At 41.0% G+C, this 25,492-nt stretch overlaps 1 protein-coding gene across 2 annotated transcripts in view; it reads left to right on the forward strand.

Annotated features, from left to right (window-relative positions):
- MCCC2 (methylcrotonyl-CoA carboxylase subunit 2) overlaps window positions 1–25,492 on the forward strand; it is a 72,023-nt gene that overhangs the window by 2,177 nt on the left and 44,354 nt on the right. Inside the window, exons 2-6 of one of the 2 annotated variants that reach the window (XM_045446537.1) lie at window positions 6,571–6,637; window positions 10,579–10,663; window positions 12,946–13,047; window positions 21,291–21,418; window positions 23,140–23,252. In XM_045446537.1, the coding sequence (XP_045302493.1) occupies window positions 6,571–6,637; window positions 10,579–10,663; window positions 12,946–13,047; window positions 21,291–21,418; window positions 23,140–23,252 (495 nt within the window). The remainder of the gene's footprint in view (window positions 1–6,570; window positions 6,638–10,578; window positions 10,664–12,945; window positions 13,048–21,290; window positions 21,419–23,139; window positions 23,253–25,492) is intronic. The other variant, XM_045446547.1, reaches the window with a different exon arrangement.

Raw genomic sequence — 25,492 nt, forward strand, 5'->3', positions numbered from 1 at the left:
ACGGAAGTAGTTGTGGTATGACGGGAAAGGCCTTAGTCTAGTATTTCATGTATGTTAAAAACTAAAAAATAACATATTTCCATGGAGAGAAAAAAAAAAAACCAGGAGGGAAATAAGCTAAAGTGTTAACAGTGGCCCTGTGAGTGGGCAGGGACAGTGTGGCATAATGGTTTAAGAGCAAGGTTCTGGAACTAGTGAGCCTTGGCTTAAATCCTGGCTCTACTACTTGTTGGCTGAGTGATTTTGGACTAGTTACTTAACCTCTCTGTACCTCAGTTACCTCAATTGTGTAATAGCATTAATAACTGTGCATATCTTATAGAACCATCAGGACAATTAGTGGCTGCCTGTAACATTGCCTGGGACATAATAAGCCCTCAAGAAGTATTAGCTCTCGCAACTTTTCCTTCCCTCCGTGATGTCATCTCAGGATCTGTTTAGCCAGCTTTTCGCTTCAGTAATGCTGTATAGCAAACAATCCCAAGATCTCTGTGTCCAAAAGAACAGATATTTATTTTTTGCTCTGGGATCAGGGTTGGTTGTGGTGGTTCTTCTCTGGGCAGTGCACCAGATTCAGGTCTGCTGTATTTGTTTTTTATTCCCAAACTCAGACCGAAGGGGCAGTGGCTACCAAGGGATGCTTCTCTCATAATGGAAGGCTGGGGCTCAAGACAGGAGTGTGGAAACACTGTCCCTTTTAGAGCCTTTGCCTGCAGTTGGTACACTGTCACCCTTGCCCACATTCCACTGGTCAAAGCAAGTAAAAGGGACAGACTCATAGACTGTGGGTGGGGAAGGATAATCTCACACTGAACCTTGGCAAGGATGAGAGGGACAGAAGAATTTTGAATAAGTAGTACATTCTGTCTCATGCTGTAGAGGTTGCCACATAAGCTCCACCTATTATGTCTGAGTTCAGGGACAAAGAGGAGGAAGGGAGAGTAGGCGAAAGGACACCCTCACCTGTTTGTTTTCTTTTTAAGAAGCCTTTCTAGAAGTCATGCCTAACAACTTCTGCCTCTATTTCATTGGTTAGAATCTAGTCACATGGCCACACCTGTCTACAAAAGGAGGCTACGATGTTTTACTTTTCCAGCCAGGCATGTTGTTACCTTGAATAAAATTGGGATTTCATCATTAAGAAGGATGGGAAGAATGGATATGGATAAGCAGCTCTACGTGTCTGCCACAGATAAACAGTAGAGAGAGAGTGGATGTGTTCTTATGTTGCATGTTAAAAGATTTCACTTCGGTGTACCCTTGTCTTCTGGGGCCACCAGCTACAAGTAGTAAACTTTGAGGCAAACAAAAACCCACAAGAGGGGAACAAAAAATAAAGCCATGCCTTGGGTGGGAGATGGCACCTAGGAGCCCTGGACACAGTCTGGTTTCTCTCTGCCCAGTTTTCCTAGTGACTAGGAATCCAAACTGCCTGCTGTCACTTCTCATGGCCATATGCTTCAGAAAGCCTTGGCAATTGGTGACAATTTCCTTTATATCTTAATTGGAAGACTGGCTTAGCTAGGATAAAGATCCCTTGTATAAGTAGCTTTAGGTTTGATTGACTTTGTTCTAAATTGGGCAGTGTCATAGGCTATAGCAATTGTACCTTGGGTTTCAGCCCACTTTAGTAGAGAATTACTTGTTTTCTCTGTGTGTATGGAACTACTCATCAATTCTGAACTTTGGTGCCTGTGGTTTGCAAAGTTGACAGAAGACTGGGAGGTAGAATGCAGGTGGAGGGGCATCAGCTAATTATTATTTTTTTTTCACTTTAAAAAAATTTAGAGAAAGAGGGAGAATCTTTTTCTTTCTTTCTTTTTTAAAAATATTTATTTTTGAGAGAGAGAGGGAGAATGCAAGTTGGGGAGGGACAGAGAGAAAGGGAAACACAGAGTCCAAAGCAGACTCCAGGCTCTAAACTGTCCTCACAGAACCCAATACAGAGTTCAAACTCATGAACTGTGAGATCCTGACCTGAGCCAAAGTCTGACGCTCAACCAGCTGAGCCACCCACATGCCCTGCAGAAGGAGAATCTTAAGTGGCAAGTGGAGCCCCACTCGGGGCTTGATCCTACAACCCTGGGATCATGACCTGAGCCCAAACCAAGAGTCGCATGCTCAACCGAGTGAACCACCCAGGCTCCCCGAGGTCAGCTAATTCTTGATGAGTTGGGGGAAAAATAAGAAACTACGGCACAACAAAATCCCATCAGCCTCTAGATCTGCAAGGAAAGAAGAACTTGTTGAAGGATACTGGGAGGACGCATTTAACATTGTGGGAAAAATCTAGGGGACAAAGAGAACATGTCAAGGCAAAAAAAAAGATGGGCGAACTTAGAAAAGACTTAGTTTCGGAAAATTTCAGAATTTCAGAAAAGACTTAAGAAATATCAGTCGCTTGTGGCTATATAGACCTTCCATAGAATCCTATTCAAATAAACTGTAAAAAACTGTAAACTGTAAACTTCCTCTGACAGCTGAGGAAGTGTCTTCACTAATTGGATATTTGATTTTATTAACAGTATTGGTATGCAGTAATGGTCCTCATCTTTTGGAGATTTGGAAATACTTACAGAGGAAGTGTTATGTCTAGTATTTTCTTCAAAATAATTCAGGGTGGGGGCAAAAATAAAAAAGCTTGGGCCATTGTGGATAATTGTTGAAGGACGTTGGCTATATTTATTATACTAATCTTTTTTGCTTTTGTATATGTTTGAAAATTTCCATGAAACAAAGTTAAGTTTCTTCTATTTCTAATTTTTATGTTGATTTATTTTTGAGAGAGAGAGAGAGAGACAGAGCATGAGTTGGGGAGGGGCAGAGAGAGAGGGAGACACAGAATCGGAAACAGGCTTCAGGCTCCCAGCTGTCAGCACAGAGCCTGACATGGGGCTCAAACTCGCGAACCATGAGATCATGACCTAAGCTGAAGTTGGACACTTCACTGACTGAGCCACCCAGGTGCCCCTAAATTTCTTTTATTAACAACAATGACAAACCCCATTAAAGAGGAGCTGAACATGTTAGAGAAATCCCTGCCCCTTCACTTTGCCATACTGTAACCTGTCTATTCATTTTCTAGTGCTGTTGAGCTAAATAAGTTAGGACTGAGCAGAAGATAGTATGTCATAATGACTGGATGGACTTGTTTGAGAATTAGCTGCAAATAATGTCACTGGAAAAACTTTTTTTTCTTCATCCTATCAATTTTAAACTAACAATATAAACTTACTCCAAGGTAAATGTGTTAGCTTTTCACATACCTTGCTGAGACAGTAGGTATTCAGATTTTTTTTTTCCATTAGCACCAAATTCCTTTTATTGAACTTGGAGTCACATGTTGAACAATATATGTGGCTTCTCTTTTCTTTCCTACAGTGTAGTTTTCAGATTATCTTTTAACCTGACTATTAGAAAGTGAAGAGACACAAGGGTTAACAGTTTGGATGAGGTTCTTTTTCAGAAATTCCTTAAACTCAACAGTGAGCACATCTTTTGTTGAATAACCATAGAATCACATGCTGAGAGTGGCAGAGAGAGGAAGTGAAATTCCAAACAGTGGAGCATTTGAGAAGGCTGCCTAGCCTCATGAAGGCGCTTCACCATCCGTGGGGATTCTTGAGATCAAGGTTTCTAAGTGGCTGCTGGCTGGCTCAGTCAGTAGAGCGTGTGACTCTTGATCTCGGGGTCATGAGTTCTGGCCCTATGTTGGGCATAGAGCTTACTTAAAAAAAAAAAAAAAGGTATCTTAGACATTTATGAGGTGGATTTTTAACCTTAGAATAAAGATAGAAGTGACAAGTTAGACTTTAAGCACAAAACCAGCAAAAAATATTTACTTGTTGCAGTAAAACAATCTGGTTTCCTTTCCACTTAGCAACATAGTAATCAGATCTTTTCCTCACCCTGTGTGTTCAGCAGCACAGAGCGGGTGCCCAGGGCCTGAGACCAGAGTAGCACCCAGCCCTGAGCCACAGAGCTGCGGCGCAGGGTCGGGTGAGAGTCCATAGAGAAGATGCCCTTTAGCTACAGATAGGAGTTGGCCACCAACTCCGTCCCCCGGAGCTTCCTTACCACTCTGTTTTGTTCATACAAGGAGATCTTCCCCTTACAAATTCCCTCTGCTGCGTCTCTCGCAGACGACAAAAGAGTTCAGGACGCAGCTCCTGCTTACTAGCAGTAGTTCTCAGCCTAGGAAGCTGTCAGTACCGAGGTTGGATGTTAGGTTTTGAAAGGCTGCTCAGTCTCCTCATACACGTCAGGTGGCATTACACACGTTGCTCTAATGCCATCTCTTGGTGATGGGCTGAACAGACACGCTCCAGTGCAGAGCTTTGTTTCTGTCTGAGGCAATTCATGAAGTTGGGAGTTTCTGACTTTGCTAACTGTGAATAAGAAGGATCTCTAACCTAGGCTTTGTAGTAGAGCGAAGTTCTCAGCTTCCACTGCCTCATGCTCTTAATGTCAGCAAATACTATGGTAATCTGAAAAAATTCTGGTGATAAAAGAACACTTTGCCTATTACCAAACCCCCCTTTTGGTAGGTTTCCAATTTGCCTTGAGGGTAACTCAGAAATGGAGACTGTGGGCCAGCGTTCCTCTGTTTTTGGTTGGATATTTAAATCGCTTGGGGAACCTTTATGGTGCTTAATGCCCAGGCCACATTTGAAACCAATGACATCAGAATCTCTGAGGGTTTGTTTTTATTTTTATTTTTCAAACTTCCTAGTGATTCCAATGTCTGTCAAGGTTGGGAAACAACGTTCTAGGCGAGTTACGGAGTTCTATTCCCACAGGTTGTCTGCCGTAGGACAGGGCTTGGGAGACCTCGCAGGGAAGTCATCATAGGGCTAGCAGGCAGAGATGGTTCTGAGGTTGGGACCTCCCTGATCCAGGGCAGAGGTTCTTTCCCTAACAATCTTCTGCTTCTCCCTTTTTTATTTTCTGCATTTTGCAGAGCAAGAGAATGTAGCAGAAACCTTCACCTTGGGAGCTCTTAGAGCTGTAGAAAATAAATAATAGAGCTCTGTTGTAAACACGGTAAATTCTTCCAGTTTTGAACAGCTGGCAAGCTGCTTAGTATTGCATCATGTAAAAGGAATTAGATCATCAGAGATGTTAAAGACATCGTGGGGAGCAAAATGTATTAGTGGGTTAAACTCTGAATTTTCACAAAAACTAGCTACTTAATTCTTGGTCTAAAGTAATATACTGATCAAACAAAATTTACAGAAGGTGAAAAATTAGGCCCTGTACCCTTTTTCTGCCTCTCACAGTTTATATTTTCTTGTATGTTACTCTAGAAAATTTCTAAAGACGTGCAAACCTAGAGTTTTGTTCCTTTTTATTTATTTATAAATTTTTTTTTAGTGTTTACCTTAGAGAGAGAGAGATAGAGAGAGAGAGTGTCTGTGTGTGAGTAGGGGAGGGGCAGAAAGAGAGGGAGACAGAATCTGAAGCAGGCTCCAGGCTCTGAGCTGTCAGCCCAGAGCCCAACACCGCACTCGAACTCGGAACCCATGAGATCATGACCTGAGCTGAAGTCAGACGCTTAATTGACTGAGCCACCCAGGTGGCTCTTGTTCCTTTTTAAATATAAAATAGGATCTGTTGTGTTTCCTGGGCTCTGTTTTTAAGTGTAATTTGTCAGTTAGCAAGTCTTTTTTTTAATGTTTACTTATTTAAAAAAATTTTTTAATGTTTTATTATTTTTGAGAGACAGAGAGAAAGAGTAGGAGAGGGGCAGAACAAGAAGGAGACACAGAATCTGAAGCAGGCTCCAGGCTCTGAGCTGTCAGCACAGAGCCTGACACGGGGCTTGAACTCAAACTGTGAGATTGTGACCTGAGCCGAAGTTGGACGCTTAACCGACTGAGCCACCCAGGGGCCCCTTATTTATTTATTTTGAGATAGAGTGAGCATTCAAGCAGGGAAGGGGCAGAGAGAGAGAGAGAGGAAGACCAAAAATCCCAAGCAGCTTTTGCAAAGTTAGTGAAGAGGGTGATGTGGGGCTTGAACCCACGAACTGTGAGATCATGCCTTGAGCTGATATCAAGAGTCAGATGCTCAACCGACTGAGCCACCCAGGTACCCCCAAGTATTTCTGCATTGGTTGGAAACTTCTTAGGGCAGTGATTGATGGGACAGAAAAAGGAAGATGGCATTTTAATTCTCTAAGGGCTTATATTCCTTAAAATAGGAAAACAAATAGAAATGAATTAAGTTTGGTTAATGCTGAAGGAAGAAAGATGGTAAATGAGTAGGAGTGACCAGAAATGAGAGGTGTTACAGATGAGAGGGAACACGAATTGATCTCTAAAGAGGGGTAATATTAGGATTGATGGACTGGAGAGGGAAGGTGGTAGTGAAGGGGAGCTTGGGCAGAGGTGGAGAGGCAGGAGTCATCCTTTTCATCCGATGGAGTGACCACATGGAGGCCACATGGGTAGGTGTGAGGCCACATGCGGTGACACATGATGTTCACATTAGCCCTTACTTTGGTTAAAAAAAAAAAAGATAATTGCTTTCTAATATTACTCTCCCTTTCTTTCTTTGCTTCTGTTTTAGGAAAACTATGAACAGATGAAAGTACTTGTAAATCAGCTCCATGAACGAGCACAGAAAATAAGATTAGGTAAACACTCATTTATTCTTCATTTTATGCTTCTAATGAAAATGTTCCTTGATAGTTATTGGTTTTAGGAAAAACCAGTAGCAGTAAGCTTTGACTCTTCAAGACTGTTTGTTGGTGTGCTGACATTTCATTTTTTCCTGTTGTCAGTTTTTTTGCTCTTACAGCATTGCCATTATGTGGGAAAAAGTAAAATTTCAGATGAATCAATTAAAAAAGTTTTTTTATGTTTATTTATTTTTGAGAGAGACAAAGCATGAGCAGGGAAGGGCAGAGAGAGAGGGAGACACAGAATCTGAAGCAGGCTCTGGGCTTGAGCTGTCAGCACAAAGCCAGATGCAGGGCTTGAACCCACAAACCAGGAGATTATGACCTGAGCCGAAGTCAGAGGCTCAAACGACTGAGCCACCCAGGTGCCCCTCAGATTCACTAATTTTCAAAGTATTTCTGCTTAAAGGTTTATTTCAGCCACAGCATCCATTAAAATTTTTGTTTTACCTGAAGCAACTGAAACCTTTTCTGTTCATTAGTTAAATTCATCCTATATACTAATTTTGCATAATTATGAATTTTCTGCTTTGTTATATAACTTGGAAATAATGTCTACGTGGGTTTATTGCTGATTAAATAAATGATATTTCCTAAGAACTTGGCAAATTGTTATTATTTTCTATTTTCAAATTGTGGACATAATAGACATCCTTTTGCTTGGAAGAAATTGCATCATAGGGAATGTAAACTATTAATGTATAAACAATTACAGCAAATTCTGCTGTGCCATTATTGGTCAATGCAAAAATTTACTTTAGAAGGCTTTGTGAGTTGAAACTAAAAGCTATTTCCAAAATAAGTTTTTTTTTTTAAAGCTTAATTCACTTATTTTGAGAGAGAGTGTGTGTGCCTGCTTGCACATGTGAGCAGGATAGGGCAGAGAGAGAGAGAGAGAGAGAGAGAGAGAGAGAGAGAGAGAGAGAGAGACTCTCAAGTAGGTTCTGGGCTCATAGCACAAACATGGGGCTTGAACTCACAAACCATGAGATCATGACCTGAGCAGAAATCAAGAGCTGGATGCTTAACATACTGAGCCCCGCAGGTGCCACTGTAAGTATTTTGATAGATTCTGAAGTGCTTAGCTTTATAATGCTGTGTGATAATTACTTTACCAATATGGAAAAGCACAAATAGTTTTGGTGGTTAAAACAAGGGACTTGTAATGACCTAAAGATGGTTTTTGAAGACTTTTAAAATGGAAGTTAACTCCATGCATACAGTTCTAACAATGCATGTCACAGTTGAAGTGACATTTGTGCTGTGCAGGCAGAGGCAGACAGATGTGTTGATTAAATGCTTGGGGCGCCTGGGTGGCTCAGTCAGTTAAGCATATGACTCTTGATTTCAGCTCAGGTCACAAACTCATGGTTTGTGAGTTTGAGCCCCGCATTGGGCTCTGTGCTGACAGCATGAAACCTGCTTGGAATTCTCTCTCCCTCTCTATCTGCCCCTCCCCTGGTGGTGCTCATGCTCTCTCCCTCTCTCTCTCTCAAAGTAAATAAACTTAAAAAAAAAAAAAGATGCTATAGGGGTGCCTGGTTGGCCCAACTCTTGATTGCGCCTCAGGTCATGATCTCAGTTGTAGGATCAAGCCAAGTGTGGAGCCTGCTTGGAATTCTGTCTCTCCTTCTCTCTCTGCCCCTCCCTCACTTGCACGTGCATGTGCTCTCTCTCTCTCTTTCAAAATAAGAAACATTAAAAAAAAAAAGCCACATCCTGTAAACTGTAGAATGCTTCCTGATTTCAGGGATGTTAAAAGTGTGAACAAAATGTATGTATTAGAATGAATGCAATATGGTAAACGAGCTAGGAGAAGGGCTTTTCAGTCTCCAAGTCTGTGGAAATGGAGATAGTGCAGAATCTTTGAGAATAATCCTTGGAAAACTAAGATGCTGTGTCATGTTTTTATGGCTATCCACATATCCCAAGTCAGTTTAAATGCCAGAGGAGCAGAGCTCTGTAATCTGAAAATCTGCTTCAAGGATAGCCCTCTTTCTGATTTTTCCTAATAAAACTGGAAGTCACCAGCTGTTCCAAATTGCCAATTCATACTCTAGGCGGAATTAACGAAGAATGGTTTTATCTTAAGTACTTGGAAAACAAATGTGTGTGTTTCTTATCACTTCTTTGTCATTCTGCCTTCTCTGGCCACCTCTCCCCTGCTAGTCCTTTAGTGAGTATTTAGGTCACCTGACTCTCCAAAGACCCTCACCACAAGACCTGGCTTTCCTTTCATTGCCTCAGGTGCATTTTTCTTGTAATATTTATTTTTAAACAATATTATTGGGGCGCCTGGGTGGCGCAGTCGGTTAAGCGTCTGACTTCAGCCAGGTCACGATCTCGCGGTCCGTGAGTTCGAGCCCCGCATCGGGCTCTGGGCTGATGGCTCAGAGCCTGGAGCCTGTTACCGATTCTGTGTCTCCCTCTCTCTCTGCCCCTCCCCCGTTCATGCTCTGTCTCTCTCTGTCCCAAAAATAAATAAACGTTTAAAAAAAAAAAAATTAAAAAAAACAAAACAAAACAAAACAATATTATTAAGGTATAACTGGCATACAATAAACTGCATTATTTAAAATGTACAATTTGAGTTTTGACATAGGTATATTCCTTGTGAAACCGGCACTACAACCAAGATCGTAAACGTGCCTCTCCCAGAAATTTCCTGTGCCCTTGATAACCCCTCTCCTGCGCTCTCCTACACACAGACCCACCTTAGTAGGGGAAGTCAGGTCCTCTGAGTGGTTGGGAGAAAGAGAAGAGCGGTTTGACTTCATTACACTATTTTGGAACTAAATCTTTGCCTCCTAGAATTATTTTCATTTTAAAAGGTTAAACGTGTAATACAATTTTCTTGGTAACTTTAAGGCAGATTTAATCTTAAAAATATGCCATCTGCCTCTTCAGGAAAAAAAAAAATTCCCTTGGATAGAGGAAAGAGGCCTGGTTTGAAAAACAAGGTAATACTTGGAAGCTTGTATGAAGTAGGTAAGAGCTTGTTTTCTCCCCTAAAAAGCTCCCAAAGAAATAGCTTTTTTAGATAGCTGAACACTTCATGAGCCCCAGAGCGGATTAAGATGAAAGTCGTGGGCACCAGTGAAAATAAACGTATTAAGGTACCGTATGATCCTTCCCTTTCTGGTCTGATGCCTTGGGTTGCTGAGAGTGGGTTATCGATATTCACGAGATACCGAGCCTGGCAGCCGTCAGTCTCGGGGAGGGTTGGTGTGCTGTTCACTTCAGGCAGCCTCACCCGGTTACCTCCGTGGGCTCTTTGACTACTGTAGTTTTCTTGGACCGGAGCAACTTGAGGAAACACAGAAGCCAGTCTCTGAGTGAAGATACTAACAGAAGTGGACTTCTTAGTTGGCATGTTAGGTGTGCAGCTCTCTCCCATTTGGAGACAGTTTAAAAAGTTATGGGTCACCTACCTTTAGGTAAGTCTTGCTGCACTCATCATGGAGGTCATTTCTAAAACAGTGCTTTTCGCCTGGGACAAATGAAGCTAGGACTTTTTCAAATTTCACATAGTACGTAGCAGAGCGCTAGGTAGTTGTAGGTATTGAACAGATGTGGAGTTGAGGCAGTATTGGCAATGCATGAGTTGCAGAGAAGATGCTATATTATTTCTTTAAGCAATTACCAGTGAATTCAGAAAATGTATGGTACGCTGTGAAATCAGAAATCGACTGATATTTTTTTTTAAATGCAAGTTTATTTACTTCAGAAAATAAAGCTCATGAGTTGAATGGAAGATCTGAAAATTAGCTGTTTCTGAAAAGATACGTTGAACTTTTAAAAGTGCTGTATTTTGGGCTGTTTTATGTTTTTCTGGCCTTAAATTACTGGGAGACCTTATATGCTATCAATCTAATCTAATCATGTTTTTATCGCAGGAGGCAGTGAGAAAGCCCGAGAACGCCACGTATCAAGAGGAAAACTTTTAGCCAGAGAAAGAGTGGACAGTCTTATAGACCCAGGGTTGGTATAGCCCAAGTGCTAACTCAAGTGTTCTCTAATCTGTGGTACTTTCTTAAACAGTTTTATAAATAAGTGATTTAAAATTCTGATTCTTACTCTAAGATTCAACAACAAATGTTTATTGAGAGGCTAAGTGTCAGGCACTGTTATAGGTGCTAGTGATACATGAGTGAACAAAACCGACACAGATCCTTGTCCAACTGGAGTTTACATTGTAGCAAGAGGAAGTAGAAAGTAAATGACAAATGTAAGTTCTGCAGTATGTTAGAAGGTGATAAATGTCATGGGAAAAAGAAAGACCGGAATAAGGGAGGAGGGTCAAGTTGTAGTTTTAAATAAGGTGGTTAGGGTAGGCGTCATTGAGAAAGTGACATCTGAGCAAAGATTTGAAGGAGTGAAGAGAGAGAGCCCTGAAATACAGTGAAAGAGTGTTAACAGACAGAAGGAATAGCCATTGCAAAGGCCCTGAGGTAGGAATGTGTAGGATATGCTGATACGTTCAAGAACCGAAGATGCCAGTGTGTTTGGGGTAGAAGGCATGAAGGGGAGAGTGGTAGGAGGTAGGGTTCCATTCCATAAAACCTTGGAGGTTAGTGTAAGAGTTTTGGCTTTTTTTTTTTTTTAAGTTTATTTTTATTTTGAGAGAGTGAGGGGTGGGGGGTGGGTGGGGAGAGAATCCCAAGCAGGCTCTGCACTGTCAGCGCAGAACACGATGTGGGGCTTGAACTCATGAACCATGAGATCATGTTCTGAACCAAAATCAAAAGTCGGAGGTTTAACCGACTGAGCCACTCAGGCACCCCAAGAGTTTTGGCTTTTATCCAGAGAGGAATGAGGAGGCTCTTGGGATTTTGAACATGAAACTATTATGATATATGTGACTTACATCTGAAAAGAGTCATTCTAGCTGCTGTTTGGGGAGTAGAAGTGGGCAGCAAGGCTGGAAGCACCAAGATGAGTTAGACATCTGTGGCAGTGATTCAAAGGAGACATGATGTGACTTGAACTTAGGATAGTAGTACTGGAGGTGATGAGAATGTCACGTTCTAGGCCTGTCAAGATAGAGCTAACCCAGTGGGATTTCCTGAAGGATTGGAGTGGAGGGAATGCAGGTGGAGAGAAGGGAATGAGGACTCCAAAAGTTTTTTTTTTTTTAAGTTTTATTTTTATTTATTTTGAAAGAGGAGCACAGTGAGAGAGGGAGAGAGAATCCCAGGCGGGCTCCACACTGTCAGTGCAGAGCCTGACGTGGGGCTCAAACCCACGAACTGTGAGATTATGACCTGAGTAGAAGTCAGACACCTGACTGACTGAAAAACTCAGTCCTCTTTTTTTTTTTTTTTTTAATTTTTAAAGTTTATTTACTTATTTATTTTTGAGAGAGACAGAGAGAGCAAGCAGGGGAGGGGTGTTGAGAGAGGGAGAGAATCCCAGGCAGGCTCCACACTGTCAGTATGGAGCCCAATGTGGGGCTCCAACTCACGAAGCGTGAGATCATGACCTGAGCTGAAACCAAGAGTCGGACGCTTAATCGACTGGGCCACCCAGGCGCCCCCGAAAGTATTTTTTTATGACATACACCCATATTCCCAACCTGGAGACAAAAACACTGTTAACACCAAGTGTGCATCCTTCTAGACTGTTCTTATGTGTATAATAGACACTTTTTTTTATAAGAAAAATGGAATCATACTAAATGTGGTGTTTTATAATACCCTTTTTTCCCCTACTTAACTAGATCTTGAACATTTAAGTAAGTGAAAGGTGGAGTAATAGCTACAGTGGTGTGGAGCCTGGTCCCTGGCGTTAGATTGCTTATTAAAACCCAGCTCTGCCACTTACTAGTTGTGTGACTTCAGACAAGTGATTCAATTTCTTTTTTTTAGTTTCCTCCTCTGTCAGTGGGGATCATAATAGGATCCACCTCAGGAAGTAGTTCTGAGGTACAAGTGAGTTAGGTTTCTGAAGGTCCTGAAAAAGAGCTGGGCAAAGGGTAGGGGCTTATATAAGTGTTACATGCTATTCTCTTTCTGTACTAATAAACACATTGGTGCAACATCCTTTAAAATAGCTACTTAGTGTTCTATTTCATGGCTATACTGTGTAAATCCTCAAACTACCCACACTAGATTTTGTTTAAATATTTTTCTTTTTTGTGGATTTTATATATGTTCAACATGCATGCTTGAAACATTGGCTTGTTAATCTTTTCCACGTATAACTTTAAATATGCATTTTTAAAAAATAACTTCAATTCAGGCAATATCCTTTCTTCCCTGCAGGTCTCCATTTCTGGAATTTTCCCAGTTTGCAGGTTACCAGTTATATGCTAATGAGGAGGTGCCTGCTGGTGGCATTATTACAGGCATTGGGAGAGTATCAGGGTGAGTGTTCTACTTACACTCCATAATGTGGGCCAGGAAAAGATTGACGGGCACAGTCTTCCAGCTCTCACTGCTTTGCATATGAACTTGAAAGTTTTGTGCTATTTATATTAGGTAGGGCTGAGGCTTCCTGCCCAGACATGTATTAGATTTATCTGTGGAGATTTAGAGACAAAGATTGAAGGTGGAAAAAAAAAAAAAACAGCACAAATTCTGGGACTCAAATCCAAATCTTCCTGCATAATCAGAATCTGCAGGCATGGGCTTCGCTCATATCGTTTTCCAAGGCTCTGTAGGTGATCTCTTGGACATCTCTGGTGAAAACCACTGTCTTAGAGGAGTCATTCTCTAATTGTGCTCTTCAGGTAGCATCAGCATCACCTGAGAACTTGACAGAAGTGTAGATTACTAGGTCTTCGTAAGAAGTATTAAATTAAGGGGCACCTGGGTGGCGCAGTCGGTTAAGCGTCCAACTTCAGCCAGGTCACGATCTCACGGTCCATGAGTTCGAGCCCCGCGTCGGGCTCTGGGCTGATGGCTCAGAGCCTGGAGCCTGTTTCCGATTCTGTGTCTCCCTCTCTCTCTGCCCCTCCCCCGTTCATGCTCTGTCTCTCTCTGTCCCAAAAATAAATAAACGTCGAAAAAAAAAAAATTAAATTTTGAGGGTGAGGCCTGCCAATCTGTTTTTTAACAAGCCCTCCAAGATTCTGGAATGCTAATATTTGAGAACCACTCTAGACTTGGGGATTCTAGATTGCTAGAACTTAAATTTACTTGCGTATATTTATGTATGGTCTCACATTTACCATCTCAAGTTAGCATGCCAGGCATTGTAGTAAACACTTCCCACTGATTGGTGGTTTTATTTTACTTATGTATTTTTGGGGGGAGGGGGAGAGCTAGAGCACACATGCGTGTGGGGGAGTTGCAGAGGGAGAGGGAGAATCCTAATCAGGCTCCACACCGAGCATGGAGCCCAGTGCGGGGCTCTATCTCTGCTCTATAAGCGTGAGATCATGACCTGAGCCCAAATCAAGAGTTGGACACTTAACTGGCTGAGCCACCCGGGTGCCCCAGTTGTTCTAATGATCACCACAGCTATGTGAGAATGGGTATTACTGTCATCATCCCTGTTCTGCAGGCACGGAAGCCTGCTTGGTAAGATCATAACTGGCCCAAGATCAAGACCCTGGCAAAGCCCAGCTTTGACCTCAGGTGGATGGAATCTGAGCCTGATACAGTTGCATTTGACTCCGATGCTGGTTTATCGTGTGTGTGTTCTCCCACCTTCTCCCCATAATTTGTGCCTTCAGGGGAGGTACGGCCATAGACATTCACCATTGTTGCTTCACCTTCCTGTACCCCCACAACTCTTCCACTCTTTGCCAGTTATGGTCTGCTTAATATTTACCCAGTGTGGAGACACTTTCTTTTTGTAGTCTTAGGGGATGCTTAAAAATAAACCTTTCATAAAAGGATAAACTTCATGCAGAGTTAAACTAAATTCATAATCATGAAATATGTAATTAAGCAGGATAGTTACTGTTAATTATGTCTCCAGTCATAATGACAGCAGATTAGAGCATGCTCTTTCACCTTTCTTGTGCATATATTAATATCTTATTATTTGTGCTTTTATATTTTTCATTTTCGTTTTCTTTCTTTGTGACTTGTTCTCACGTTACCAAGTTTTCAGCTTGGAAGGAAATTGAATTACACTTAAAAGTTGTATGGGTTCAGGAGTTGTCAGCCTCCATTAGAATCCTGGCTTTAACATTTTGTAGCTGTTTGACCTTTAGCAAATTGCTTGACCACTCAGTGCCTTGGTTTTCACATCTGGAAAATATGATTCATTATAAATTTTTTTTTAATGTTTATTTATTTTTGAGACACAGTGAGAATGTGAGTGGGGAAGGGATAGAGAGAGAGGGAGACACAGAATCTGAAGCAGGCTGCAGGCTCCGAGCTGTCAACATGGAGCCCGACACGGGGCTTGAACTCATGAACCGCGAGATCATGACCTGAGCAGAAGTCGGATACTCAATCAACTGAGCCACCCAGGCACCCCAAGATAATATGATTCATTATAAAATGGAATAATCATACCATCTACTGTAGAGGGTTGTCATGGAACAAGAGAAAGAAACAAGAAAGGGAAGAGAAACACCTCTATTCCTTAAGAGATGCATAATACAAGTGTACTTTTGCCCCTGAGAGTAGACAGACTCGTGGAGATGAGAGTAGAAGCTCTGTTCCCTGCAGCAAGGTCATTGGTAGCTTCAGCCTGGAGCTTTTCAGAGCCAAATCCATTCATACGGTCACTAAAAACTTTTATACCTTTATTGCTTTCTTAAATATTTTTGAGTAGTGCTGCGTCTCTTGATCTAGGCTCCGTGATACGTTCTGAAGTAGACCCCAAGAAATTTAATGAGGAGACTTGTTGTATGGAATTTTATTTATAAACCAGCTTAGAATCAAGGATTCCTTGCCTGAAATAGTAACTGGCTGATGAATAATTCAGCTGTAGTCCTTTTCTCTGGCAAATTCACTTATTTTACATGGCTTATTAGGTCCTGTAAGAAACAGTCCCTGCCTGCTTTCCTCACCTTACCTTTGTACCTCTATCACTGTGGCCATCCTGCTCTTGCTGTTTCATGAATACGCTAAATATATGTATATATATATATACATATATATGTGTGTGTGTGTGTGTGTATATATATATATATATATATACACACATATATATATATGGCCTATACTCAAGCCGTTTTCTCTGAATCATGTGTTCTTCACCTGATTCTTTGACTGGCTTTTGCTCTCCATTCATATTTCCCCTGGAGCAGTGCTTAGGAGCATGCATTCTAGAATCAGACTGCCTAGACTCAAATGCTGGTTTTAACTTGTTGGTTGGTAACATTGGGCCAGTTGCTTAACTTTTTTGTACCTGTGTCCTCATCTGTAAGTGGGATATCTCACATACCTAAAGCCTTGAAAGAGTACCTCGTACATCATAAGTGACACGTCACTATGGGCTGTTACTGTTATTTTTAGCATTCCTTCACCATTATACCGTAACATAGCCCCATCTCAATTACTTTGTTTTATTATATATTTTACCTTGTTTTATTATATGTTCTATAGTAACTAATAATAATAAATATTGTATTACTATAATAGTGTGATTTGTAGATAGATGTATTTAGGCATTCAGATGACCAAAATTTGCTTCTCATATATTTGGTCTTTGTCCACAGTTCCTGGCTCATAGCTCCCCAAACCCTTGGAAGTACTGAGAGTGGTCATGGTGAACTTTGTTCTGTCAGTGAAGGTGGCTTTTGGACCCCACCCCAGGGCAGGGCCTAGTTGTTCAGAGAACCAACTGTGTGATTAGACGGTTGGAACTTCTCTGCCGTACTTATTCCCCCAACCCCCACCTTTGGGGAAGGGAGAGGGGCTGGAGATCGAATCAGCTAATGGCCACTGAATTACTCAGTCATGACTAGGCAGTAAAGCCTACATAAAACCCAAGAGGACTGGGAGCTTCCTGGTCAGTGAGCATGTGGAGATGAGGGCAGAGTGGTGCACCTAAGAGAGGACATGGAAGCTCCCCGTCCTTTCCCCATACCTTGCCCTGTGCATCTCTTCACTGAGTGTTAATTTGTGTCTTTTATCATGTCTTTGATAAAACGGTGAACTTAAGTGTTTAAGTGTTAAGCATTCTAGCAAGTTAAAAGAACCTAAGGTGGAGGTCGTTGGAATCTATAGTCTGTAGCTGGTTGGTCAGGAAGCACAGGTCACAGCCTAAGCTTATGATTGCCATCTGAAGTGGGGGGTGGAGAGCAGTCTTGTAGACCTAACCCTTAGCCTGTGGAATATGATGCTGTTTCCGAGCAGATCATGTCAGAATTGAGTTGAATTCTCAGACACCAGCAATACCCCCGCAGAGTGTCCGAGAATTGTTTGATGTTGAATGTGGGTGAACCCTCCCCCGCACATTGGGACTGGAAACCCAGAAAGAATTGGTGTGTGTAGAATTACCTTGTTTTATTACAGTGTCATAGCACATATAATCAGAAATTACCTAACGGATTTGTTGTGTGTTTTTGCTTCCCCTAACTGATCCTTTCCACTACAATGGGAGCTCTGTGACATCAGGAATTTTGCCTTTCTTGTTCACTCCATGTCCTTAGTTTCTAGAAAAGGACAAGGCATATAGAACACACTTAAAAAATATTTGTTGAATAAATGAATGGATGTCAGGGGTTATTTTATAGGCCAAGTTATATCTCTTGTGGTTATTTCCAGAATGAGATAATGAAGTTGTATCACACTTACAGTATGATGCTCTCTTTTTGTTTTCTTTATTTGGGGGCTTGGTGTGGAATCCCCCTTACTCTACAGTGATTTCAAGTAGGTAAAGACAGGGAGCAGAAGACAGCTTGGTTTAATTCCACTGCACATTTTAAACCATGTAATCAGAAGTATCCTCCCAGACACCAACTTTCAAGTCGTTCTCTATGCACATCAACAGCAGGGTTTCATACTGAGCGTATGCATTTTGCCCCACGAGACTCCTCTCCATGGGAGTCTGGCCAAGGAAAGACTTACCTTTTCCCTAGACTTACCATGCTGGCCAAGGAAAGACTTACCTTTTCCCTAGAGCTGTGCCAGTGTTAGATATTATGACTGAAAAGGTTCACTCATTTACTAGGTGTAAAGTAGCAGTTCATTGTGATTTACACGCACCTTTCTTACGTAAATAGTGTGGTTGTATATATTGTCACCACTATTTCTCTGGCCCATGCTAGATGCCCAAACTGGTTTAAGAAAAAAAGAATTTATTGACTCTTAGCTGATAAGTGTGAACATAGCTGGATGTCGGAGCTCAGACGGTGTTATCAGGTCACAGGGGTGTTTTGGTTTTATTCCCAGGCAAGCTTTCTAAACCCAGAGACAGGGCTAGCCAGAGACATCCCAGTTTCTGTTCTGTAAGGTCAATAGCTGAGGTAGGAGAGCCCCAAAGGGGTTAGGCTTGGGGTCCAAGCACTCCCCCCCTTTTTTTTTAAGTACTTATGTTTTATGTTCAAGTTCAAATGATCCTTTTTTCTGATATTTATTTAAGAAAACTTTTTTGAACTTAATGTTTATCTTATTGTCTTGTGGTTCGAGTTAGGCGTCCAGTCACCCAGCTCTCTTCTTAGAATCCCACTTAAATTCCTTAAATTAGATAATCCAGAATAACAATAGCTAACATTTATCCAGTGTCCACTATGTGCCAGGGAATATTTTAAGTATTAAATGAATATTTTTTTATTAAAAAAAATTTTTTTTTAACGTTTATTTATTTTTGAGACAGAGACAGAGTATGAACAGGGGAGGGGCAGAGAGAGAGGGAGACACAGAATCTGAAACAGGCTCCAGGCTCTGAGCTGTCAGCACAGAGCCCGACGCGGGGCTTGAACTCACGGACCGTGAGATCATGACCTGAGCCGAAGTCGGACGCTTAACCGACCGAGCCACCCAGGCGCCCCTAAAAAAATTTTTTTAATGTTTATTCTTGAGTGAGAAAGAGAGCACAAGCAGGAGAGGGTCAGAGAGAGAGGGAGACACAGAATCTGAAGCAGGCTCCAGGCTCTGAGCTGTCAGCACAGAGCCCAATTCGGGTCTTGAACTCACTAACTGTGAGATCATGACCTGAGCCAAAGTCAGACACTTAACTGACTGAGCCACCCAAGTATTAAATGAATGTTAAATCACTGAAATAAGTATGAGTATTATCCTTATAAAATAGATACTACTGTTATCCCTATTTAAAATTTTTTTTATCACGTACAAGTGAGAAAACTGAGGTATATGAAAATCAGCTTTCTTGAGGTCACTCAGGAGTAAAAGTAAATGGGGGCCCACGCCCCTTGCTGAGCCACATTGTGGACTTGGGATAGAGGAGCTGGTTCTTTTCTATACCTTTGAAGATAGGCTTTGGGGGCCAGTGTCACTTGAACCACGTGGATTAGGTAAGAGGCAGTGTCTGAAAGAAAGTTTAGCTCTGTTGCCAAAATAATAGATTGTGGGTATACAAAACCAGTAGATGTACAATGCAGTCTTTTTGTGGACTAATTTTATTTTTTATTCCGTAACATGTCTGTGACCTTTTTTGTTGGTTTGTTTGTGAAAGAGAAAGAGCACGCACAGCATACACACTTGAGCTGGGAAGGGACAGAGGGAGGGAGAGAATCCCAAGCAGGCTCCATGTTCAGTGCAGAGCATGACGTGGGGCTCGATTCCATGTTGCTGAGATCATGACCTGAGCCGAAATCCAGAGTTGGATGCTCAACATGACTTAGCCACCCAGGTGCCCTTGTGACCTTTCAATAAACAAGTGAGAGTGGCTCTGTCTCTTGTTCAGGGTCACATGTTCAGCAAGTGGCAGAGCCAACATTTCACCATAGTTTGTCTGACTCCATAGTCTGGCCCCTTTCCTGAATCACAGCTTCTTAAGCTTTTTTAGGGCACCACCCCCAGGGCGGGGCAGAACAGTGCACCCTGGAGGTGTGAGATGATAGCCTCAACAACCTGCCAGAGCATAAATTTCGTTTGAAATCTAATTTGTTTACTAAAGTCATGAAAAATTGGCAGTCTACTCTAAAATGCTAACTGTAATGTGGAAAGAAGCTTTATATCAATAAAATAGATGCTCTAAGGAGAGGAACCCTTTTATCTTGTGGGGAGCACTGCTGGCCACGTACCCTAATGCGAGCAGTCCGTTGCTACCTGAGGCCGCTGTTCAGTTGCTGTTTTCTACTTTATTTTCAACAGGGATTCAGTGACTCACTTTTTAGAATTCTAGAGAATATAAAGTGAGGTTTTAAAACATATCATAAATAGGAGTGCCTGGCTGGCTCAATTGGTGGAGTATACAGCTCTTGTATTTGGGGTTGTAAGTTCAAGCCCATGTTGGGTGTAGAGATTACTTAAAAATAAAATCTTAAAAAAAAAAATCAGAAATATAAACAAGATTACATTTTTTATTTTTATTTTTTAATTTTTTTAAATGTTTATTTATTTTTGAGACAGAGAGAGACAGAGCATGAACGGGGGAGGGGCAGAGAGAGAGGGAGACACAGAACCCGAAGCAGCCTCTAGGCTCTGAGCTGTCAGCACAGAGCCCGACGCGGGGCTCGAACTCACGAACTGTGAGATCAAGACCTGAGCCGAAGTCGGACACTCAACCGACCGAGCCACCCAGGTGCCCCAAGGTTACATTTTTTTTAAAGAACCCACTGTTGTTCACTCAGGTTTCCTTCCGGTTTCCCAGCAGGGTTGAGCAGTTTGCCTTACAGGTGGTCTGCACTCACCACTCTGCTCTTCGTGTCCTCCTTATGGGCGTGGCACTCAGCTAAGTGGTTCTGGTGAGAAAGGGCACCACTGATGATGCACTTTAATATGTTTTCAATACACTATTTTATCTTATTTTTTACTTTTTTCAAGTGTGGTTTTTAAATTTTATTTTGAGAGAGGGAGGGAGAGAGAGAGACTCCCAAGCAGGCTTCACACTGTCAGTGCAGAGCCTGGCATGGGGCTCCAATTCACGAACTCTGAGATCATGACCTGAGCAGAAATCAAAAGTCAGACACTCAGCTAACTGAGCCACCCAGGTGCTCTCAATATGCCATTTTATAGTTTGCATCTATTGTTCTTTAAGCAAGATAGATATTGTGTTTTAAACTTGTTTTAGATTTTTGAAAAGCGTGTGGTAGTAATATTTAAGAACTTTTGAAAATAAGAAAAATAAATTCTCTTGATTGATCAGTTTTCATTTTTGCAAATTACCATCCTAAAAGGAAACTTGGTGGTTTATTATGAGAGATTTCTCACCCTTGAGACTTGGATTTTTTTTGTGTGTATATTTTATTATTGTTTCGCTAGGATCATTTCATTGAAAGAACCATTATGAAATGTGGCTGAGGTTGTTAGTTTTTCACTGCTAATAGAGGACCGATGACTCTTTAAAAGTCAAGTATGAGTTTGTAAACTTGTTAAAAGTGATGATATAAATGAGTATGTGGACTTTGATTAAAGCTTGCTTTCATATCATGAAATCATCTGCTAATGACTGTCATTGGTGATATGTACTAGAAGTTGAAGGTTGCATTGGAGTGTCTTACAATGAAATGTACTTGGCCTTTTAACTTTGAAGAAGTCTCTCTTATTATCTTTGTGATGAAATTTCTGTCTTTCAGAGTAGAATGTATAATTGTTGCCAATGATGCCACCATCAAAGGAGGGACCTACTATCCCGTGACTGTGAAGAAGCATTTGCGGGCACAAGAAATTGCAATGCAAAACAGGCTCCCCTGCATCTACTTGGGCAAGTCACAAGAGTCGTAAAATGAATTATTTTTAGGTGGTAAAATGCAAGAGTGTTTACAAGGTTATATATGATGTCATCATTTTTTTTTTTTTTTTTTTTTGACAGAGTGTGGGGGAGGGACAGAGAGAGAGTGGGACAGAGGATTTGAAGAGGTCTCTGTACTGACAGCAGAGTCCCATGTGGGGCTTGAACCCCAAGCCAGGAGATCATGACCTGAGCCGAAGGCAGGCTTAACTGACTAAGCCACCCACACCCCCCCATCATTGGGTATTTTTAAAAACTGTTGGTTTCTTCCATAATTACAAAAGAAATGCATGCTCTTTGGTGAAAACTCAGGAAGAAAATGTGAACAAGAACTACCCATAACAACATCACTGAGGAATAACCTGTGACAGTATTTTCATGTATGCCAGTTTTTTTCTCTACATGGGTGTAGATTTTTTTTCTTCTATATATTTTCTTTTTGTCTTAACCTTAATGAGTTCAAACTGTGAGAAAATAATAGTTAATATTTATGGATCTCTTGAGTGTTAGGTACTAATTTAAATGCTTTGAGTATGTATATAATTTTCAGCAAATGCAATTTAAGAAATTTAATTTTTAATGAAAGTAAATTTATGTTTGAAATTAAATTACACTTAAATCTAAGGGTATTTCAAAAGGAACATAAAAGCAAGGCAGTTTAAAATTGGCACTGCCTGGATAATGGTTTAGTTTGGTGAAATACCAGCATATATATATTGTTCATTTTTGCAAGTGTTTGAACAGGTACTGACCTAGAGATATTTTTCCCTGCAAAAGTGCACTTACCTGGGTGACTCACAGTGTGAACTTTGTTTTGCACATACAGAAAACAGCAAATGAGGCCCTACTGTTTACAGGTGCTGTGCCAAACACTGTAGGTAATGGAGTAAAGAGTATTATGTTGTCCCCATCTTGGGCAAGCTTAAATGCACCAGAGACAGGATGTCATGTACTAAATAACAACAAAAGACATGATGATTGTAGGCAAGAGTGGTGGGCATAGGACTAGCTAACTTTTCACAGCATTGCTATTTGCACTCACTCTTTGCTGAACTAAGTGAGTGCTTTATATACATTATTTCATGTCACCCCAGGAATAGCTTTCTGGGAGAGCTACCGTTGTTACTTTGATTTCACAGGTGAGGAACAGGAAGCGTAGAATGGCTAGGATATGCCGGTAATCACACAGATATGAAGTAACCAAGCTCTCTGCCAAATTCAGCTGACCTTCTTATCCCTCACTCAGCCCTGCAGTATAAACAGTCCCAGAGAGTCCCAGTTTGACACTGTGTGACAAACTGTCACATGAATTCTGCATGTGGCTTTGCATTGGTTTAAAAGAAAGAAAGATACTTTTTTTTTTTTTTTTTTTTTTTTTTTTTTTAGCTGAACTGGTTAAAAATTTGCGGTGTTTCTGGGGCTTTAGCTGGTCCTCAAAGGAGAGAATGTCCTAAATATTTCAAGTGGAATTTTGCACAGGGAGGAGTGCCTAATGGATTTGATGAAAACAGTGAATTTTTTGGCTGCGTTGGGGGACTGGAGAAAGATGCTGTTGAATAGTTTAGAACGGTGATAGGGCAAGTTTTGTGTGAATGTGATGAAGAACTGTTGCTGTCAGTGGTACACGTCTTCCTGTGTACAGCATGTTTCATTCATTCAGACGTACTTATTTCTGTTATTTCCCTTGTCTTCAGTTGATTCAGGAGGCGCAAACTTACCTTGGCAAGCAGAAATATTTCCAGATCGAGATCACTTTGGCCGTATATTCTATAATCAGGCAATTATGTCTTCTCAAAATATTGCACAGGTAACTTCTCATTAATGAAAGGTATTTTTTTTTTGCTCCAAATGCCTTTGCCAGCTAGATAGCCTGAGATGATTTAAAACAGAATTTAACACAGAATGTAGATTTTTTTTTCCCCCCACAGAAAGTGCCTTAAGGTCAGATTATTTTCTTAATTATGGGCATGCTTTTATGTTTTAATAAAGGCTGTTCACTAAAGGAAAAGAGTTTGTCAAAAGAAAGGACACTGTGTAATTGTTTTTTTTTAATTTTTAAATTTTTTTACATTTATTTATTTTTGAGAGACAGAGCATGAGCAGGGGAGGGACAGAGAGAGAGGGAGGGAGACACAGAATCCGAAGCAGGCTCTAGGCTCTGAGCTGCTAGCACAGAGCCTGACGCGGGGCTCAAACCCACAAACTGTGAGATCATGACCGGAGCCGAAGTTCGACACTTAACCAACTGAGCCACCCAGATGCCCCAGTAGTTGCTTTTTTAGGACTACACTTTGAGACATTCTGGTGTCTGAATGAGGAGACATGAGCAAAAAAGATTTTTGTAGCATTGTCCTAGCAAAAGTTAACAAACGACCTAGATGACCATTATTGGGAGATGAATAATACCATTTGTAGCTGTTAAAATGAATGAACTAGAGTTGAACTAGAGTTGCACGCATCAATATAAATAGTCTAAAAAAATAAGTGGAGTAAAAATAATAGAATAAATGCATAGTCATTTGCTTTGTATGTAAATGTTAAAACCATCAAAAAAATCTATTACTTTGTCTTAAAATGTACATGGGAATCATACATGGAGCTTTAGGACAATGGATACCTTTGAGGCGGGAGGGAGGAGAAAGGGGGGCAGGCAGGAGGTTTCAACTATTTCTGAAATATTTTATTTCCTTAACACAAATCTGAAGTAAATTTGGCCAAATGTCAAGATTTGTTAAGACTGGATATTAGGTTAAAGTATTTATTATTCTGTAATCTTTAATCTGAAATACTTCATAACACCGATGCTTGTGCTTTGTTTATGTTTTGTTCCTGGATTTCTTAAGTTTGTAGTGTTTTTAGTAATATTCTAATGAATTAGCCTTTTCTCACAGTTACGGTATCTCATCTTTATTTTCTATTGATATAGTGCATTGTTGGCATTTATTATATATTTTATGTTATGCAGTGACTTTGTGCTTTATATATCTAAATAGAAACTTTAGCTTTGCTCACTTGTGCACAGAGGGTCCTTGCATTACATAATATGTAATTCTTACCATGGCGTTTTGTTTTATAGGGGACATTGGCCCATCTAATCTGATATTATAACTTGTAGAGTTGTACCAACCTTAATCTTACATTAGTTTCCTAGGGCTGCCATAACAAATTACCACATACTGGGTGGCTTAAAAATAACAAAAATTTGTTCTCTCAAGTTCTAGAGGCTAGAGGTCTGAAATGAAGGGGGCAACTTCACTGGGCTCTCTCAGAAGATCCTGTCCCTCACCTCTGCCAGCTTCTAGTGGCTCCAGGTGTTTCTTGGGCTTGTGACTGTATGACTCTGATCTCTGACTTGTTTGCCTTCTCCCCTGTGTGTCTGTGTCTTCTCTCTCTTATAAGGAGGCTTGTCATTGGATTTAGGGCCCACCCATGTCATCCACAATGATCTCATCTCAAGTTCCTTACCTTAATTATGTCTGCAAAGACTCTTTTTCCAAATAAGGTCATAATCAAAGGTTCTAGAGATTCAGGTGTGGACATATTTGGAGGAGGTAGGGGCATCAGTCAACCCACTATAGACGTGTCAGCTGGCATGCTTATTCTTTGCCCTGTCTTTCCATTCGGGTAGCTTGTAAATAATCAACATGTAACAAATATTTAGGGTGGACCTACTGTAACCAGGCTCTGTTGGTGAATAAAACCAGGTATGATCTCTTCTCCTGTGGAACCTAAAGCTTGAAGTGCTTTAAAAAACAGGTCTTTTTAGGGGTGCCTGGGTGGCTCAGGCACTTAAGCTCTTGATTTCAGCTTAGGTCGTGATCTCATGGTTTGTGAGTTTGAACCCCGCTTCGGGCTCCATTTGGACATTGTGGAGCCTACTTGGGATTTTCTGTCTCCCCTGTGTCTCTGTCCCTCTCCTGCTCGCTCTCTGTCTCAAAATAAATAAATAAACCTTAAAAAAATGTCTTTTTAAAATTAAAAGTGTCCATATATTTTTGAGTAAGTAGTACCTGCCTATGATTAAAAAATCTGATGTGTCTAAAGGGC

Source organism: Leopardus geoffroyi, chromosome A1 (genome assembly GCF_018350155.1).
Source record: "Leopardus geoffroyi isolate Oge1 chromosome A1, O.geoffroyi_Oge1_pat1.0, whole genome shotgun sequence".
Taxonomy (NCBI): Eukaryota; Metazoa; Chordata; class Mammalia; order Carnivora; family Felidae; genus Leopardus; species Leopardus geoffroyi.